The 21,395-nt window shown below is 34.3% G+C and overlaps 2 protein-coding genes across 2 annotated transcripts in view; one reads left to right on the top strand and one right to left on the bottom strand.

Moving 5' to 3' along the window:
* The window catches only part of LOC148947534 (DNA mismatch repair protein Msh6-like), a 281,626-nt gene that overhangs the window by 58,744 nt on the left and 201,487 nt on the right, over window positions 1–21,395 (top strand). The gene's annotated exons all lie outside the window — the stretch shown is intronic.
* LOC148947537 (uncharacterized) overlaps window positions 5,999–21,395 on the bottom strand; it is a 37,714-nt gene continuing 22,317 nt past the window's right edge. The window contains exons 2-4 of the mRNA XM_089095738.1: window positions 16,318–16,449; window positions 9,764–10,029; window positions 5,999–6,292 (exon numbers count right to left, since the gene is read on the bottom strand). Of these exons, the coding sequence (XP_088951864.1) occupies window positions 6,104–6,292; window positions 9,764–10,029; window positions 16,318–16,449 (587 nt within the window). The 3' untranslated portion in view covers window positions 5,999–6,103. The remainder of the gene's footprint in view (window positions 6,293–9,763; window positions 10,030–16,317; window positions 16,450–21,395) is intronic.

The following is a 21,395-nucleotide window of genomic DNA, read 5'->3' as shown; positions in this document are numbered from 1 at the left end:
ATATTCATTTGTTCTTAGTTATAAACCAAATCAAATGATCTTTTTACCCCTGTGTGAGATCTCATATTGCAGAACAATAACGCACCAGAACTTTCACAGGGAGCACAATCCTTAACTCCGATTTTATTTTAAATATTATATTTTATCTTATTTTAACTACAAGATTTATATAATTTAACTTATAACTATAAAACTTGCAATTTAACTACATTAGTTCTATTACTTTCGCACAAACTGTGACCAAGTTCTGTGATGGCAACACACAACATTATTCAGCACATCGAAGCTGAAGCAGAAACAGTTCCACAGTTCCCACACAATCAATATTCAGTCACTGTCTTCCATTTTGCTGCAATCTGATATCAGAAGACTGAATATTGATTATGTGGGAACTGTGCCAATTATTTTCGCTTCAGCTTCATGCACTGCATTGCGTTGTGTGCTATCATCAAAAGGGTTTATGCAAAACTAATAGAAATATTTTTCAGACGTGACCTTCGTCTTTTTTTTCTTTATATATAGTTTTTCTCTTCTTCACGTTATTTTCTTGTATACTTTATCGGTTTATTCTAGTTCTACTTCCTTCTTTATTTTCTGTTTCGAAAGGTTTCCGAGTTTGAAGCTGGAATATTCGCACCTTTTTTTAGTCAATCCCGCAACATTGTTCCTAGTAATTGCCTCAGACTAAAAAAAAAATATATATATATATATATATATATATATATATATATATATATATATATATATATATATATATATATATATATATATATATATATATATATATATATATATATATATATATATATATATATATATATATATACTGAATACTAATACTACTAAAAAATCACCGCAGCACCAAGACACCTGAGGTCAACATAGCTACGCACGCTCCTCCTCCATCCCAATCTATTCAAAGCCTCCTTTTTGACTACCCTCCCAGGAAGTTCACATTTCCTTCAAATCTTTCTTTTTGACGTCCTCCCACCCCAGACGAGGAAGACCTGCTTTTCGTTTAGCCCTAGACAGTTGGCCGAAAAGGACAATCTTCGGCAATCTGTCATCTTTCATCCGCACAACGTGCCCTAGCCACCTCAACCATTCTTTCACTAAAGCCCTAGAAAGCGGTATTGAACTACACTTGTCTTACAGCCTACTATTTGAAATACGATCAGTCAGCCAGATCCCCGGAACGATTTGTGGAAAGTTTTCCTGGAAACCACCTAGCTAATCTTCATCTAGTTTTCGGAGCGCCCATGCTTCAGAGCCACTGTCATCATATAATGATGACATAATATTGATATATTGTCATCTAGTATTCTAATCTTGGTTTGAATCAAACCAAAAATTCCATAAAATGATAGTTTCTAAAATGCAAAGGAAGAAAATTAACGAGGTTTAAATAAAGCAGAATCAATGTCAAATAAAAATTGATCATTTTCGAACGGTGCATAGAAAAACGTACGTATGCACAAATTTATTTCGGGGAATTAAGCATATTCTAAAAATAAAAAAGAAATAAATAATGTGATAGTATTGAAAAAAGTATGGAAATATTTTTTTCCCTTTTAAAATGACCTGGAACTAACTGTGTCGGTAAATACTAGTTAGGTTACCTTCAAAATTGCCTGAAATTATTCTCGAATTATTGCAGATCTCAAAATCCAAAAAGCCAGGGAAATAATTCCTGGCTTTTCTTAAAATAACCGGGAATTAACAGTGTTGGGGAATACTAGTTAGATTACCTTCAAATTTAATCACCTTCAAAATTACCTGGAATTATTCTCAAGTGATTCCAAATCCTAAAAGCCAGGAAAACAATTCCGAGCTTTTCTAAAAATTATCAGGAATTAACAGTGTCGGTGAATAGTAGTTACGTTACCTTCAAATTTAATTACCTTCAAAATTACCTGGAATTATTCTCAAATAATTCCAAATCTCAAAATCTCAAAAGCCAGGAAAATAATTCCTGGCTGTATCTCAACATAATCTGGAACTAACAATATCGGTGAATACTAGTTAGGTTATCTTCAAATTTAATTACCTTCAAAATTACCTGGAATTATTCTCAAATGATGCCAAATCGCAAAATCCCAAAAGCCAGGAAAATAATTCCGGGCTTTTCTCGAAATTGCCGGGAATTAACAGTGTCGGTGAATACTAGTTAGGTTACCTAAAAATGTAATTACCTTTACAATTACCTGGAATTATTCTGAAATAATTCCAAATCTCAAAAGCCAGGAAAATTATTCTGGCTCTATCTCAAAATAATCTGGAATTAACAGTGTCGCTGAATACTAGTTAAGTTTCCTTCAAATTTCATTACCTTCAAAAATACCTGGAATTATTCTCAAATAATTTCAAATCTCAAAATAAAGCCAGGAAAATAATTCCTGGCTTTTTCTCAAAATTATCTGGAAATAACAAAGTCAGTGAACACTAGTTAGGTTACCTTCAAAATTACCTGGAATTATTCTCAAATAATTCAAAATCTCAAAAGCCAGGAATATAATTCCTGGGTCTTTCTCAAAATTATCTGGAACTAACAGTGTCAGTGAATGCAAGTTAAGTTTCCTTCAAAATAACCTGGAATTATTCTCAAATAATTTCAAATCTCAAAATCCAAAAGCCAGGAAAATAATTCCTGGCTTTTACTCAAAATTATCTGGAATTAACAAATTCGGTGAATACCAGTCAAGTTTCCTTCAAATTTAATTACTTTCAAAATTACCTGGAAATATTCTTAAATAATTCGAAATCTCATAAACCAGAAAAATAATTCCTGACTTTTTCTCAAAATTACCGAGAATTAACAGTATCGGTGAATACTAGTTAGGGTACCTTCAAAATTACCTGGAATACTAGTGTCGGTGAATACTAGTTTGCCTGGATATATTCTCAAATAATTCTCAATAAATCTCAAAAGCCAGGAAAATAATTCCTAGCTCTTTCTCAAAATTATCTGGAATTAACAGTGTCGGTGAAATATAGTTAAGTTTCCTTCAAATTTAATTACCTTCAAAATTACCCGGATCTATTCTCAAATAATCCAAGTCTAAAAATTTCAAAAATCAGGAAAATAATTCCTGGCGCTTTCTCAAAATTATCTGGAATTAACAGTGTCGAAATACTAGTTAAGTTTCCTTCAAATTTAACTACCTTCAAAATACCTGGAATTATTTTCAGATAACTTCAAATCTCAAAGTCAAAAAGCCAGGAAAATAATTCCTGGCTTTTTTCAAAATTATCTGGAATTAACAATGTCGGTGAATACTAGTTAGGTTACCTTCAAATTTAATTACCTTCCAAAATACCTGGATTTATTCTCAAATAATTCCAAATCTCAAAATCTCAAAAGCCAGGAAAATAATTCATGGTGTTTTCTCAAAATTACCAAGCATTAACATTGTCGGTGAATTCTAGTCTGGATACCTTCAAACTGAATTACCTTCAAATTGCCTGGAATTAATCTCAAATAATTCCAAATCTTATAAACCAGAAAATAATTCCTGACTTTTTCTAAAAATTACCAAGAATTAACAGTGTCATTGAATACTAGTTAGGGAATCTTTAAATTTAATTACCTTCAAAATTACCTGAAATTATTCTCTAATAATTCCAAATCTCATAAACCAGGAAAATAATTCCTGGATTTTTCTCAAAATTACCAAGAATTAACAGTGTTGGTGAATTAACTAGTTAGGTTACGTTCAAATTTAATTACCTCCAAAATTACCTGCAATTACTCTCAAATGATCCAAATCTCATAAACCATTAAAATAATTCCTGGTTTTTCCTCAAAATTACCCGGAATTAAATGGTGTCGGTGAATACTAGTTAGGATGATCTGCTTTTCCTCCATTGTTATTTTTCAAATGCTGTGGTTTGATTATGTTATTTTTAACTAGACACTTCAACTAGTTTTAAAAATAAAAAATAAAACATTCTAAGATAACAAAATCTCATAAACTTGGGCTGAAATACCCATAAATATAATAAAACTACCCTTTTAATTCACTATAAACTAGCATGAAAAGTCTACTGACAAACAGCAGCGTAATTTCGTCAGAATCCTGGGGGAGGGGGGGGGGGGGAGTTGGAAACAATTTTCCAAAATAAAGTGAAAATGACTGTAAAACTGAAAAATGAGTCATTTGGTACCATGAAAGGTGCTATTTAGTACTATAAAAGTACTATAAAGGTGCTTTATACGGTACTATAAAGGTGCTTTATACGGTACTATAGGTACTATAAAGGTACTATAAAGGTGCTTTATACGATACTATAGGTACTATAAAGGTGCTTTATACGGTACTATAGGTACTATAAAGGTGCTTTATACGGTACTATAGGTACTATAAAGGTGCTTTATACGGTACTATAGGTACTATAAAGGTGCTTTATACGGTACTATAGGTACTATAAAGGTGCTTTATACGGTACTATAGGTACTATAAAGGTACTATAAAGGTGCTTTATACGGTACTATAGGTACTATAAAGGTGCTTTATACGGTACTACAAAGGTGCTTTATACGGTACTTTAGGTACTATAAAGGTGCTTTATACGGTACTATAGGTACTATAAAGGTGCTTTGTACAGTACTATAGGTACTATAAAGGTGCTTTATACGGTACTATAGGTACTATAAAGGTACTATAAAGGTGCTTTATACGGTACTATAGGTACTTTATACGGTACTATAAAGGTGCTTTATACGGTACTATAGGTGCTATAAAGGTACTATAAAGGTGCTTTATACGGTACTATAGGTACTATAAAGGTGCTTTATACGGTACTATAAAAGTACTATAAAGGTAAATATATACTAAAGAAAACTGATCCGTTTCTGTTGATACTTGAATTATGCAAACTTATCTAAGTTATTTTTGAAGAAATTAAACATCAGCTAGGGGGAGGGGGCTTGAGTCTGGGGGTGGGGCAAACTGAGCTCTGGGTGAGCAGTTGCCCCCTGTCCCATAGCAAATTACGCACCTGCTGAAAAACTCTCATTTACACCTAGTTCTTGCGCAATCCATAGAAAAACTTTACAACTTTATCCGTTTCTAAAAATATAATAGAATCATAACGGGCAGCTTTCAATATCCATCATCAAGCCATTCCAGGTATTTGCTTTAAAAAAAAACCCAGGATTAATGGTTTCATAGTCAGCTGGAATCACAGTCAGTGTGATCTGATTGTTTACCGTTGGCATCCTTTATGGGAAGAAAAGCAAGAGATGTGGCATCAGCCCAGGGTTGCTACCCCTAATGATTTATCACTATTTCTAGTAATTTTTTCGTGTAGCCTAAACAAAAAAAATAAATCACTAAATCAACACATAAATCACTATATTATTGAAAAAAAATCACTAAATCAACCATAAAACCAATAAAATCTAGTAACTTTTTCCACCGGGTGGCAACCTTGCATCAGCCATCACAGTCAAAACCTACAGTGTTGATTTCCGTGTCATGGCCCTTCAGACTGGAAGGGCATTTGTGGATTGGAGACCAGCTATCCTGTGAATTTGACCACCGTTCCTGTTTACCTTCCCCAGATTTCCCCATGTAGCCTTTTGAACCAGGGTTGACACTGGCTGAGCTTATGGATTCACTACACTGACTTCGTCCTAAACCAAATAATCGGCGACATCAGACTCAAACCCGTCTTGAAGAACGTAGGATTTATTTGCTCTGGTTTGATTTAACTTATTTTAAATCAGTTTCATTTACCTAGTTTTAAAATCCCATAAATTTCAATAAACAAAAAAGAAAAAAAAGGAAGGGAGTATTGAATTTTTTTTTTTTGGGGGGGGGGGGGAAGGGGTACAAAAAAAACTTCAAAAACACATTGAAAATTTGTTTATATACATTTTTGTTACGTTTTTATGAGTCGACACAAATTTCAGGGGGGGGGGGGGCTTCAAACCTGGCCCCCCCCCCCCCCTGGATACGGCCTTGCCTGTAAGAAAGGCCAATTGAAAATACCTTCATATAAACTATACCCAGCTCCTGAACAGCGATGGCAGCATCCATGTGAAAAAGCTCATAAAACTTTCCCATTTTAAAGAACAGGATAGTATCATAATGGGCAGCTTTCAACCTCCACCACTGAGCCATCGCAGGAGTCTGTTGCTCCAAAAACGATCTGGGATCAAAAGGGTCCGTGGATCATAGTCAGGGTGATCCGGTCGTCTCCCATTAGCATCTTTAATCTGCTCTGGTTTTATGAAGTCGTGATCTGAGTTGAGATATGAAAATTTTCTTTCCTCAACATCTTGTGCATCCTGGAATAAAAATTGGTAAATCAGTAAACGTGTTCTCAGAGAGAGCAACGTCAAACCGAAAATTTTTGAATTCAATGCGTTTAGATGTATAAGAGAATGTGATTTCCTGTTTAAAACTCATAAGTGTGGTTCAAGGAGCACCTTGAAACAAGATATGCGTGCATTTAATATGTTTAGATATATCCAAAGAGTGTGATATTTATAGCGAAATATGCTCCAAGGAACACCCTCAAACAGATTTTTTTTTTTTGTTTAAATGTAAGCGAGAATGTGTCAATGTGTTCGAAAGTGAGTGCTTATTATCAAGGCCGTATCCAGGGGGGGGGGGGGGTAGGTGGCTTGAACCCCCCCCTCCCCAAAATGTTTGTTTGACTCGTAAAAACGTAACAAAATGGATATAAACAAATTTTGTATGCTTTTTTTGTTTTTTTTTGTGTACCCCCCACCCCCCACCCCGAAAAAAATCTTTGAGTAACACCACCTCAAAACACCACCTTTTTGGCTTTATAGACCGAGGAAGCTATTGCCGTTTTATAGTTTGTTTTTTTGGTTTTATAGACCGAGGAAGCTATTGCCGTTTTATAGTTTGGTTTTTTGGCTTTATAGACCGAGGAAGCTATTGCCGTTTTATAGTTTGGTTTTATAGACCGAGGAAGCTATTGCCGTTTTATAGTTTGGTTTTTTGGTTTTATAGACCGTGGAAGCTATTGCCGTTTTATAGTTTGTTTTTTTGGCTTTATATAACGAGGAAGCTATTGCCGTTTTATAGTTTGGTTTTATAGACCGAGGAAGCTATTGCCGTTTTATAGTATGGTTTTTTGGTTTTATAGACCGAGGAAGCTATTGCCGTTTTATAGTTTGTTTTTTTGGTTTTATAGACCGAGGAAGCTATTGCCGTTTTATAGTTTGGTTTTTTGGCTTTATAGACCGAGGAAGCTATTGCCGTTTTATAGTTTGGTTTTATAGACCGAGGAAGATATTGCCGTTTTATTGTTTGGTTTTTTGGTTTTATAGACCGAGGAAGCTATTGCCGTTTTATAGTTTGGTTTTTTTGCTTTATAGACCGAGGAAGTTATTGCCGTTTTATAGTTTGGTTTTATAGACCGAGGAAGCTATTGCCGTTTTATAGTTGTTTTTTTTTTGGTTTTATAGACCGAGGAAGCTATTGCCGTTTTATAGACCGAGGAAGCTATTGTCGTTTTATAGTTTGGTTTTTTGGTTTTATAGACCGAGGAAGCTATTGCCGTTTTATAGTTTGGTTTTATAGACCGAGGAAGCCATTGCCGTTTTATAGTTTGGTTTTTTGGCTTTATAGACCGAGGAAGCTATTGCCGTTTTATAGTTTGATTTTTTGGTTTTATATACCGAGGAAGCTATTGCCGTTTTATAGTTTTGTTTTATAGACCGAGGAAGCTATTGCCGTTTTATAGTTTTTTTTTTTTGTTTTATAGACCGAGGAAGCTATTGCCGTTTTATAGACCGAGGAAGCTATAGCCGTTTTATAGTTTAGTTTTTTTGTTTTATAGAACGAGGAAGCTATTGCCGTTTTATAGTTTGGTTTTATATACCGAGGAAGCTATTGCCGTTTTATAGTTTGGTTTTTTTGGCTTAATAGACCGAGGAATCTATTGCCGTTTTATAGTTTGGTTTTATAGACTGAGGAAGCTATTGCCGTTTTATAGTTCGGTTTTTTGGTTTAATAGACCGAGGAAGCTATTACCGTTTTATAGTTTGGTTTTATAGACCGAGGAAGCTATTGCCGTTTTATAGTTTGGTTTTTTGGTTTTATAGACCGAGGAAGCTATTACCGTTTCATAATTTGGTTTTTTGGTTTTATAGACCGAGGAAGCTATTGCCGTTTTATAGTTTGGTTTTATAGACCGAGGAAGCTATTGCCGTTTTATAGTCTGGTTTTATAGACCGAGGAAGCAATTGCCGTTTTATAGTTTGGTTTTATAGACCGAGGAAGCTATTGCCGTTTTATAGTTTGGTTTTATAGACCGAGGAAGCAATTGCCGTTTTATAGTTAGGTTTTAAAGACCGAGGAAGCTATTGCCGTTTTATAGTTTGGTTTTATAGACCGAGGAAGCTATTGCCGTTTTATAGTCTGGTTTTATAGACCGAGGAAGCAATTGCCGTTTTATAGTTTGGTTTTATAGACCGAGGAAGCTATTGCCGTTTTATAGTTTGTTTTTTTTGGCTTTATAGACCGAGGAAGCAATTGCCGTTTTATAGTTTGGTTTTATAGACCGAGGAAGGAAGGTATTATCCATTAAAAGTGTCCAGTGATAGTGATAGTTTTAGGCACTGATTTGTAGTGTCATATATCAAATTATAAGCTTTATAAAATATATGGTTCGATAGGGTTACACTCTCTGGGGCTATAATGAAAGACAAAACGAGAATATAGCAAAAATCCAAGGATAATATAAAAATTTCAAACCTTAAAACAAAACACAACTAAAATTTGACGACCCTTTCCATGTAACGGTGAAAGGGTAACTGAATAAAAAAATTGTATAATCCTCGTTTTTCTGTTCTTTACTATTTTTTTCGTTTTATCATAATTAGCCAGTGTGGTCTCAGAAATTATTTACTATTAAGAAAGAACAGTTAAGTCACGTTTTAAGGAAAATAAACTGAAATTAATGTCTTAATTAAAATAAAAAATTAATTAATTTAAAAAACTAAATGAAATTTAAACTGGTTTAATTAATGTATAAAAATTAACAGTATATTAATATTGACCTTGAAAATTTTTGGTTTTCAAACATTTTGAAAAATTAATATTGAACTTGAAAAAATTGAAAAATTGCCAAAAATGTTCTTTTTTATAATATGCCTCTGGTTAGCAGGCTGTCTTAGCAGGACGTCCTCAAATATGACGACCGCAAAAGGTCATGGAAAACATTTAAAGAAATTGGCAAGGAGTGAATACTTTGTCTGAATAGTGCTAAGGAGGATAAGCTTGCGCACCTGCGTTGGCCTCACTCGGCTTGGCACTGTGTTTTCATTATTAGTAGCAGTATTTAAATATAACTGCTACTCTTTTTGGAATTCTTGCAGTAAAATTTAAACGAAGTGACAAAGCATTATGTATGAAACAGAAACGCCTCCTTCCCGAAGAAACTGAAAACAAAAGGAAACTGCATATTTCGATTGAAAATTATCTTTCTTATCTCCGGATCCCCCTTTCCCCATATTTCCCCACAAAATGGCTTCCTAGACTAGAAGACTTAGGTAGTTACTCTTAATTTAATTAAGTTAATCAAAACACTTAATTTAGCTGTTTTATAACTGTGCGACATATTCGTGATATGTTGAAATTGTTAAGGTGTCTTCTAAAGTTTCAAAATTTCAAATGCGATTAATCTAGCTTTGCTTTTTTTAGAAGTTGAGAGGGGGATCCCCCTCTGAAAAAATTAGCCACCTCCCTTAAAATTTCTGTGCAAGTGTCTGGTATGTACTAACCTCTTTAGAGAAGGAAGATAATCTTCTCAATGTACTGGCATTAACAGATGGCGTTCCACTTGTTGAGGTTGGTGTTCCGATTGTTGACGACGGAGTTGAGAATCCATTTTTTGGTGTACCATTTTGAGTTGGTGTTTTTAAACCAGCACCCTTTGATTGCGGCTTTGGAACTGGCGTAACACCGTTTTTACCTTTAGATATTTTGGGTTTCTTGAGAGGAGATTCGGTTTCCAAAATATCTGAGTCCATTCCATCTTCACTTTCTCCTAAAATGTAATTAGGACTTCAAACTGTGTTAACAGAAAACGAAGAAAATAGACACCCCCACACACAATAGATGGAAAAAAACAAGCATATAGTCCTGAAAATCAGCGTTAAGGGTTGACAATTTTGATTATATACCCAAACAAATCCATTTAACTATCTCAAGTTTGTCTCTCAGGTTTGTGTGGCCAAATAGTTTGGCCACACAAACCAAAAAAGTTTATGATGGACAACATAAAGTGGTCCTTTAAAGTATCGCATCCCCTTAAAAAAGATAACTTTTTAACTATCTCAAGTTTGTCTCTCACGATTGTGTGGCCAAATAGTTTGACCACACAAACCAAAAAATTTATAATAGACAATATAAAGTGGTCCTTTAAAGTATCGCATCCCCTTAAAAGAGATAACTTTTAAACTATTTCAAGTTTGTCTCTCAGGTTTGTGTGGCCTAATAGTTTGGCCACACAAACCAAAAAAGTTTATAATAGACAATACAAAGTGGTCCTTTAAAATATCGCATCCCCTTAAAAAAGATGAGTTTTTAACTATCTCAAGTTTGTCTCTCAGGTTTGTGTGGCCTAATAGTTTGGCCACACAAACCAAAAAAGTTTATTATGGACAATATAAAGTGGTCGTTTAAAGTATCGCATCCTCTTAAAAAGATAACTTTTTAACTATCTCAAGTTTGTCTCTCAGATTTGTGTGGCCTAATAGTTTGGCCACACAAACCAAAAGTTTATAATGAACATTATAAAGTGGTCCTTTAAAGTATCGCATCTCCTTAAAAAAGATAACTTTTTAACTATCTCAAGTTTGTCTCTCAGGTTTGTGTGGCCTAATAGTTTGGCCATACAAACCAAAAAATTTTATAATAGACAATATAAAGTGGTCCTTTAAAGCATCGCATCCCCTTAAAAAAGATGAGTTTTTAACTATGTCAAGTCTATCTCTCAGGTTTGTGTGGCCAAATAGTTTGGCCACACAAACCAAAAAAGTTTATAATGGACAATATAAAGTGGTACTTTAAAGTATCGCATCCCCTTAAAAAAGATAACTTTTTAACTATCTCAAGTTTGTCTCTCAGGTTTGTGTGGCCTAATAGTTTGGCCACACAAACCAAAAAGTGTATAATGGACAATATAAAGTGGTGCTTTAAAGTATCACATCCCCTTAAAAAAGATAACTTTTTAACTATCTCAAGTTTGTCTCTCAGGTTTGTGTGGCCTAATAGTTTGGCGACACAAACCAAAAAAGTTTATAATGGGCAATATAAAGTGGTCCAAGTTTCAGGTTTGTGTGGCCTAATAGTTTGGCCACACAAACCAAAAAAGTTTATAATGGACAATATAAAGTTGTCCTTTAAAGTATCTCATCCCCTTAAAAAAGATAACTTTTTATCTATCTCAAGTTTGTCTCTCAGGTTTGTGTGGCCTAATAGTTTGGCCACACAAACCAAAAAAGTTTATAATGGACAATATAAAGTGGTGCTTTAAAGTATCACATCCCCTTAAAAAAGATAACTTTTTAACTATCTCAAGTTTGTCTCTCAGGTTTGTGTGGCCTAATAGTTTGGCGACACAAACCAAAAAAGTTTATAATGGGCAATATAAAGTAGTCCAAGTTTCAGGTTTGTGTGGCCTAATAGTTTGGCCACACAAACCAAAAAAGTTTATAATGGACAATATAAAGTTGTCCTTTAAAGTATCGCATCCCCTTAAAAAAGATAACTTTTTATCTATCTCAAGTTTGTCTCTCATGTTTGTGTGGCCTAATAGTTTGGCGACACAAACCAAAAAAGTTTATAATGGACAATATAAAGTGGTCCAAGTTTCAGGTTTGTGTGGCCTAATAGTTTGGCCACACAAACCAAAAAGTTTATAATGGACAATATAAAGTGGTCCTTTAAAGTATCGCTTCCCTTTCAAAAAAATAACTTTTTAACTATCTCAAGTTTGTGTGGCCAAGTAGTTTCACCACACAAACCAAAAAAGTTTATAATGGACAATATAAAATGGTCCTTTAAAGTATCGCATCCCCTTAAAAAAGATAACTTTTTGACTATCTCAAGTTTGTCTCTCAGGTTTGTGTGGCCTAATAGTTTGGCGACACAAACCAAAAAAGTTTATAATGGACAATATAAAATGGTCCTTTAAAGTATCGCATCCCCTTAAAAAAGATAACTTTTTAACTATCTCAAGTTTGTCTCTCAGGTTTGTGTAGCCTAATAGTTTGGCGACACAAACCAAAAAGTTTATAATGGACAATATAAAGTGGTCCAAGTTTCAGGTTTGTGTGGCCTAATAGTTTGGCCACAAAAACCAAAAAAGTTTATAATGGACAATATAAAGTGGTCCTTTAAAGTATCGCATCCCCTTAAAAAAGATAACTTTTTAACTATCTCAAGTTTGTCTCTCAGGTTTGTGTGGCCTAATAGTTTGGCGACACAATCCAAAAAATTTATAATGGACAATATAAAGTGGTCCAAGTTTCAGGTTTGTGTGGCCTAATAGTTTGGCCACACAAACCAAAAAGTTTATAATGGACAATATAAAGTGGTCCTTTAAAGTATCGCATCCCCTTAAAAAAGATAACTTTTTAACTATCTCAAGTTTGTCTCTCAGGTTTGTGTGGCCTAATAGTTTGGCGACACAATCCAAAAAAATTTATAATGGACAATATAAAGTGGTCCAAGTTTCAGGTTTGTGTGGCCTAATAGTTTGGCCACACAAACCAAAAAAGTTTATAATGGACAATATAAAGTGGTCCTTTATAGTATCGCATCCCCTTAAAAAAGATAACTTTTTAACCATCTCAAGTTTGTCTCTCAGGTTTGTGTGGCCAAACAGTTTGGCCACACAAACCAAAAAAGCTTATAATGGACAATATAAAGTAGTCCTTTAAAGTATCGCATCCCCTTAAAAAAGATAACTTTGTAGCTATCTCAAGTTTGTCTCTCAGGTTTGTGTGGCCTAATAGTTTGGCGACACAAACCAAAAAAAGTTTATAATGGACAATATAAAGTGGTCCTTTAAAGTATCGCATCCCCTTAAAAAAGATAACTTTGTAACTATCTCAAGTTTGTCTCTCAGGTTTGTGTAGCCTAATAGTTTGGCGACACAATCCAAAAAAGTTTATAATGGACAATATAAAGTGGTCCAAGTTTCAGGTTTGTGTGGCCTAATGGTTTGGCCACACAAACCAAAAAAGTTTATAATGGACAATATAAAGTGGTCCTTTAAAGTATCGCATCCCCTTAAAAAAGATAACTTTTTAACTATCTCAAGTTTGTCTCTCAGGTTTGTGTGGCCTAATAGTTTGGCGACACAATCCAAAAAAATTTATAATGGACAATATAAAGTGGTCCAAGTTTCAGGTTTGTGTGGCCTAATAGTTTGGCCACACAAACCAAAAAGTTTATAATGGACAATATAAAGTGGTCCTTTAAAGTATCGCATCCCCTTAAAAAAGATAACTTTTTAACTATCTCAAGTTTGTCTCTCAGGTTTGTGTGGCCTAATAGTTTGGCGACACAATCCAAAAAATTTATAATGGACAATATAAAGTGGTCCAAGTTTCAGGTTTGTGTGGCCTAATAGTTTGGCCACACAAACCAAAAAGTTTATAATGGACAATATAAAGTGGTCCTTTATAGTATCGCATCCCCTTAAAAAAGATAACTTTTTAACCATCTCAAGTTTGTCTCTCAGGTTTGTGTGGCCAAACAGTTTGGCCACACAAACCAAAAAAGCTTATAATGGACAATATAAAGTAGTCCTTTAAAGTATCGCATCCCCTTAAAAAAGATAACTTTGTAGCTATCTCAAGTTTGTCTCTCAGGTTTGTGTGGCCTAATAGTTTGGCGACACAAACCAAAAAAGTTTATAATGGACAATATAAAGTGGTCCTTTAAAGTATCGCATCCCCTTAAAAAAGATAACTTTTTAACTATCTCAAGTTTGTCTCTCAGGTTTGTGTGGCCTAATAGTTTGGCGACACAATCCAAAAAAAATTTATAATGGACAATATAAAGTGGTCCAAGTTTCAGGTTTGTGTGGCCTAATAGTTTGGCCACACAAACCAAAAAGTTTATAATGGACAATATAAAGTGGTCCTTTAAAGTATCGCATCCCCTTAAAAAAGATAACTTTTTATCTATCTCAAGTTTGTCTCTCAGGTTTGTGTGGCCTAATAGTTAGGCGACAATCCAAAAAAATTTATAATGGACAATATAAAGTGGTCCAAGTTTCAGGTTTGTGTGGCCTAATAGTTTGGCCACACAAACCAAAAAAGTTTATAATGGACAATATAAAGTGGTCCTTTATAGTATCGCATCCCCTTAAAAAAGATAACTTTTTAACCATCTCAAGTTTGTCTCTCAGGTTTGTGTGGCCAAACAGTTTGGCCACACAAACCAAAAAGTTTATAATGGACAATATAAAGTGGTCCTTTAAAGTATCGCATCCCCTTAAAAAAGATAACTTTGTAACTATCTCAAGTTTGTCTCTCAGGTTTGTGTGGCCTAATAGTTTGGCGACACAAACCAAAAAGTTTATAATGGACAATATAAAGTGGTCCAAGTTTCAGGTTTGTGTGGCCTAATGGTTTGGCCACACAAACCAAAAAAGTTTATAATGGACAATATAAAGTGGTCCTTTAAAGTATCGCATCCCCTTAAAAAAGATAACTTTGTAACTATCTCAAGTTTGTCTCTCAGGTTTGTGTGGCCTAATAGTTTGGCGACACAAACCAAAAAAGTTTATAATGGACAATATAAAGTGGTCCAAGTTTCAGGTTTGTGTGGCCTAATAGTTTGGCCACACAAACCAAAAGTTTATAATGGACAATATAAAGTTGTCCTTTAAAGTATCGCATCCCCTTAAAAAAGATAACTTTTTAACTATCTCAAGTTTGTCTCTCAGGTTTGTGTGGCCTAATAGTTTGGCGACACAAACCAAAAAGTTTATAATGGACAATATAAAGTGGTCCAAGTTTCAGGTTTGTGTGGCCTAATGGTTTGGCCACACAAACCAAAAAAGTTTATAATGGACAATATAAAGTGGTCCTTTAAAGTATCGCATCCCCTTAAAAAAGATAACTTTTTTAACCATCTCAAGTTTGTCTCTCAGGTTTGTGTGGCCAAACAGTTTGGCCACACAAACCAAAAATTTATAATGGACAATATAAAGTGGTCCTTTAAAGTATCGCATCCCCTTAAAAAAGATAACTTTTTAACTTTCTCAAGTATGTCTCTCAGGTTTGTGTGGCCTAATAGTTTGGCGACACAAACCAAAACCAAATAACTTTGCAATACAGAAATCTCAAGTTTCAGCATCTCAAGTTTGTCTCTCAGGTTTGTGTGGCCAAACAGTTTGGCCACACAAACCAAAAAAGTTTATAATGGACAATATAAAGTGGTCCTTTAAAGTATCGCATCCCCTTAAAAAAGATAACTTTTTAACTTTCTCAAGTTTGTCTCTCAGGTTTGTGTGGCCTAATAGTTTGGCGACACAAACCAAAAAATAACTTTGCAATACAGAAATCTAACCACGGAGCTTAACTTCTGGCACTTCAAAAGAATATTAGGCGAAAAATTCAGAACTGAACTGGTTTAGCCTGCCTACCAGTCAAGTGGAAAAGGCAGGCAAGCCTAGCAGCCCCAGCCCCAGGGGGGCAATTAGGACCTACCCCCCCCCCCCAGGTGCAGTCTCTTTTTTTCTTCTTTCGACACATTTTCGACTTTCGAGAAACCTTCTTAAAACTGCTTCTGTTTACTTTTACTTTTGTTACTTTTGGCCTTTGGCAGATTTTATCTCATCAAGATTTTATATGTTGAGAGTGCAAAAAACATTTTATACCAGCCTAAAAGAGAGTTTAACCCAACCCTTACCCAAGTCGAATTATTGGCGTCACCCTGAATTTCTAAATCACAAAAGCTCCGTTTTAATATGTGTAATAAGGATCATAAGGATTATTGACCTTGGGAATCTTACATAAATTGCTGAGAGAAAATTTCCGTATGTTTGAAAATCATGTATAAATTCATTTATACGTCAAATTCAATTCATTTATATAATTAAAATTCACGTATAAGAATTAATTCATATTTTAACACTATTAACTAAAAATTGAGAACCCTTATTACTGTTATTCACCAATAACGAACCGCCACTGCACCAATTTTGATATTTTGACATTATTAACTAAAAATTGAGGATCCTTATTACTGTTATTCACGAATAACGAACAGCCACAGGATCAATTTTGATACGGCTTAATGAACTAACTTTTACCTGACGGTTCCACATCATTCTTATCAAGTGGGGGCTTGTATTCATCTTCTGAGTCGTCTCCTTCTAAATCTTCATCACTTTCAATCACAAGCCTTCTTCGTTTATTCTTAGGCTGTCCAGAATCAACGGAATCTATACGAAAAATATGACGATTAGCGATAAGTTCTGAAAGTAGCCGAAATTCGGTAGCCAGATTTCACGAAGCCTGAATAAAAATATGTCCGTGACGGTGAAAGTTTGGCTTGCTTCTTTTCCGGGCCAGAATTAAAATTTTCTCCCCCTCCCCCAGCTGAATAAATATTAAATATCAAAACAAGTATATGACATGATTAATACAATAATTATTAATAATATAACAACTAATAAACTTAATAATTAATAATAAAAATAATAATAAAATAAATTTCTTATTCAAAATTATGAAGTACAAATGATCAAGAACGAGAACCAATACTACCGCGTCCGGGGCAACCGACGATCTGACGACCGAGAATCTCGCGAATGTAGACCCTTTAACAACATTGACAACTCCGATTCCGGAGGCTATGCTTTCTCCTAAATTGATTTTATCTATTGGAACCCTGAACGTTAGTAGGCTTGCTAAACAAGGCAAAATAGATCTCGTCCTAAATGACGGATGAGTCAGTCCTGTCTCCCGAAAATCACCTTCGAAGGCAAAATTCACGGTTCTCGTTCTCGTCTCCAAAAAAGGTGGAAGGAAAACTTCACACCTCACCGCCTCTCGGACCTTCTTCGCCTAGTAGAAGACCGTAAAGCATACAAAAGGCACATCCACGCCATTATGAAGAAAGATGCCCCAAGACGACCTTCAAGGACGGAAGGGACTTAAGTCAAGCCAATGAAATAAATATAAAACAGGCCTCTGTTAATCATTCACTCAACTTTTCGAAATTCTCTCACTGGTTGCGATAAAATTAATATAGCATATTTTATTTTGCTTCTGTTTGGAAGACTTCACGAATGTCAATCGCATCCGATTCACCAGCAATCAATATCTGATCTGATCAATCAGATCTATATGATCTGATCTCTTGTCTCTCACTAATCACATCTGATAATTCAGATCTGATATAATCAATCTGATGTACCAGTCAGAATTCACAAGAAAAGACCTCTGTATCGAAGCTTAGTTTTACAAAAAAAAGAAATACAGAAAGAAGGAAAAAATATTTAAAAAACGATAACAAATAAGAAAAACAAGGGTGAAAATACAAAATCAGAACAATCTAAGCAAAAATTCAGGTATACATGGACGAATTACTACCAACAGCAAAAATAGATAACCCAATAATATAATATAAAAATAAATAAAATACAATAAATATTGTGAAAAATAAAAGAAAATGGTTATTACCACTTATGGGATAGTGGTTGAACACTATAAAAAACAGAAAAATAAAACTCGTCTAGTTTTTATTATATAATAATAAAAATAAATGATAATATAATGATAAATAAATGTAAAAACAAATTAAATAATAATACTAACAAAATGGGTAAAAAATACTTGTTGCCACTCGCGGGGTAGTTTTTAGACCATATTGAAAAAAAAAATTTTTTAGACATACACTTAAAAAAAAAACAAAAAAAAAAACAACGAGATCAGACAAGCAAAAAATGTTGTGAGTGGCTATTCAAATCAAAACACAGTAAATGCGAAATTCGAGTTTTGCAAAAAACACAGGTTGAATATAAAAAAGATTCTAATAATAGCGATCATCGTCGCAGTTACGCCTAAAAGACGTATCTGACATAATCAGACGTCTGAGTTAATTGTCAAAAACTATTTGTTAGGTTGTTCTCAAAAATAGGATCAGCAGGATAATGTAGATCAGGAGGATCAAAGAGTAGTTGAACATACATTACCCTGCTGAGTATCCCATTCAATGCAGCTCAGCAAACGATTTTTCACAATTATTGTCAAATTTAGATATTAGTCATAGTCAGAACGTCATAGTCATAATATTTTTAGTCATAGTCATAGTCAGAAATATTTTTGACAATTATTTCAGAATTTGAAAGTCAGATATTATTCATAGTCAGAACGTCCAGAAAAATTTATACATTCTTTAGGCAGTTTGCGTCCCATCCTAGCTTTGCTCCGCCCTAAAATCATTGGTTAACGCTTCAGTTCAGGGCTTACACTATCCCCGAATTTTCGGGGATTTCGCCGAAAGTTTATGTTTCCCCGAATAAAATTTGGTTCCCCGAATCCCCGAAATTTCCCCAAGAATCAAATATAACTTTACATACCATAATTTTTTACTGCTCTCTTGTTCGTTAATTTTCGTCTCCTGTGTTACTTTTCATAAAAACCAGACCGATACAATTTAAGTATAGACGGTTCTTCATATGTTCACAAAAGTATCATTTTTCTGAATTTAGATTAAACCATTTCGAATCCAGCATTCCGAATGCTATAAGATTCTTACATTTACATCATTCGTGGTCAAGACAATCTTGACAAAATTAGCCAAGAATTATACTTGAAGTTGTTAGTAGAGTAGTACCTTATATTTCCAGGAGCTTATGTTCCTTCCTATGCTATTCCGGGAGCTTATGTTCCTTCCTATGATATTCTAGCCGACTATGTTCCTTCCCATGCTATTTGCTTGGCTTATGTTCTTCCTGTGCTATTTGCTTGGCTTATGTTCCCTCCCATGCTATTCTAAGGGCTTATGTTCCCCCCCCCCCATGCTATTCTATAGCGCTATGTTCCTTCCTATGCTATTATAAGGGCTTATGTTCCTTCCTATGCTATTATAAGGGCTTATGTTCCTTCCTATGCTATTATAAGGGCCTATGTTCCTTCCTATGCTATTATAAGGGCTTATATTCCCTCCCATGCTATTATAAGGGCTTATGTTCCCTCCCATGCTATTTTAAGGGCTTATGTTTCCTTCCATGCTATTCTATGTTCCCTCCCATGCTATTATAAGGGTTTATGTTCCCTTCCATGCTATTCTATGTTCCTTCACTTGTTATTCTATGGGACCTCTACACGTGATTAAACACGTTATGAAACTACGTGCTATTTGCTTATGTCCTGTTGGTACCATTCCAAACGAGCGGGGATTCCCCACCTGTTCCTAAACATTGCAAAACAGATAGCAGTATGAACGGGGATTCCCCACACAAGTTTGTTTCAACTCTAAGTTTTTCAACCAGAGTGATTTTTTGAGCCGACATCTGTTTTTTAGGGAGCCAATCAGAGAATCGCTTACATATGATTTTCCCTTTGCATAACAGTTCGCTGGGGGGCTTAAAAAGGCAAAAATGGGTGAACTACATGAGTTTATAAGAAGGTTCGTGAAAATCCCAAGGGTTTTTCTGATTTTTTGGACAATTGCCTTAACTTGCTAGTAGTTTGTTAGAAATGAGTCTTTGATAATTAAGATATCGGATGCTAAACTCAGACAAACAAAAGGATTGTAACACTTGATTGGTTCGTATATTTTGCATGATATTTCTAACCTCACTTAACAGGAAGAAATGTTGGATTGTGGGTTTGACGTCACCCGGCACATGCGAGAAAAATTTTTTGTTGGTGGGGGGCTTAAAAGGCAAAAATGGGTGACCTACATGAGTTTATCGGATAATTTGTGAAACCACAATGTTTTTTTGATTTTTTTTTTCGTTGAAATGCAAGAGTTGGAATATTTCAGTAGTGTTTTGTTGTGCTTTACCTTGTCACAGTTACATTCTCTTGATTTTTCAAAGTTCATTTTGAATTTCTTCCTTGAAATGCAAGAGTTTGAATATTTCAGTAGTGTCTCGTCGTGGTTTATCTTATCACAGTTACATTCTCTTGATTTTTCAAAGTTCATTTTGGATTTCTTTCGTTGAAATGCAAGAGTTGGAATATTTTAGTAGTGTTTTGTTGTGGTTTACCTTGTAACAGTTACATTTTCTTGATTTTTCAAAGTTCATTTTGAATTTCTTTCGTGAAATGCAAGAGTTGGAATATTTCAGTAGTGTTTTGTTGTGGTTTATCTTGTCACAGTTACATTCTCTTGATTTTTCAACGTTCAGTTTGGATTTCTTTCCTTGAAATACAAGAGTTGGAATATTTCAGTAGTGTTTCATCGCGGTTTACCTTGTAACACTTACATTCTCTTGATTTTTTAAAGTTTATTTTTGATTTCTCTTATTGAAATGCAAGAATTGGAATATTTCAGTGGTGTTTTGTCATGGTTCACCTTGTCACAGCTACATTCTCTCGATTTTTCAAAATTCATTTTTGGATTTCTTTCGTTGAGATGCAAGATTTGGAATATTTCAATAGTGTTTTGTTATGATTTACCATGTCACAGTTACCTTCTCTTGATTTTTCAAAGTTCATTTTGAATTTCTTTCGTTGAAAGAAATCCAAAATGAACTTTGAAAAATCAAAGGAATGTAACTGTGACAAGGTAAAGCACAACAAAACACTACTGAAATATTCCAACTCTTGCATTTCAATGAAAAAAATCCAAACTGAACTTTGAAAAAATCAAGAGAATGTAACTGCGACAAGGTAAACCACAACAAAGCACTACTGAAATATTCCAACTCCTGCATTTCAATGAAAGAAATTCAAAATGAACTTTGAATCATCAAGAGAATGTAAATGTGACAAGGTAAAGCACAACAAAACACTAGTGAAATATTCCAACTCTTGCATTTCAATGAAAGAAATTCAAAATGAACTTTGAAAAATCATGAGAATGTAAGTGTGATAGGGTAAAGCACTACAAAACACTACTGAAATATTCAAACTCTTGCATTTCAATGAAAAAAATCACAAACGAACTTTGAAAAATCAAGAGAATATAACTTTGAGAGGGTAAACCAAGACAAAACACTACTGAAATATTCCAACTCTTGTATTTCAATTAAAGACATTCAGAATTAACTTTGAAAAATCAAGAGAATGTAACTGTGACAATATAAACCACAACAAAACACTAGTGAAATATTCCAACTCTTGCATTTCAAGGAAAGAAATCCAAAACGGACTTTGAAAAATCAAGAAAATGTAACTGTGACAATGTAATCCACGACAAAACACTACTGAA

The sequence above is a fragment of the Artemia sp. Qi Xiang Cuo genome, chromosome 10, assembly GCF_049724085.1.
Source record: "Artemia sp. Qi Xiang Cuo chromosome 10, ASM4972408v1, whole genome shotgun sequence".
Classification (NCBI taxonomy): domain Eukaryota; kingdom Metazoa; phylum Arthropoda; class Branchiopoda; order Anostraca; family Artemiidae; genus Artemia; species Artemia sp. Qi Xiang Cuo.
The sequence above is the reverse complement of the archived record's forward strand: the minus strand, read 5'-3'. Positions and strand labels throughout refer to the sequence as shown.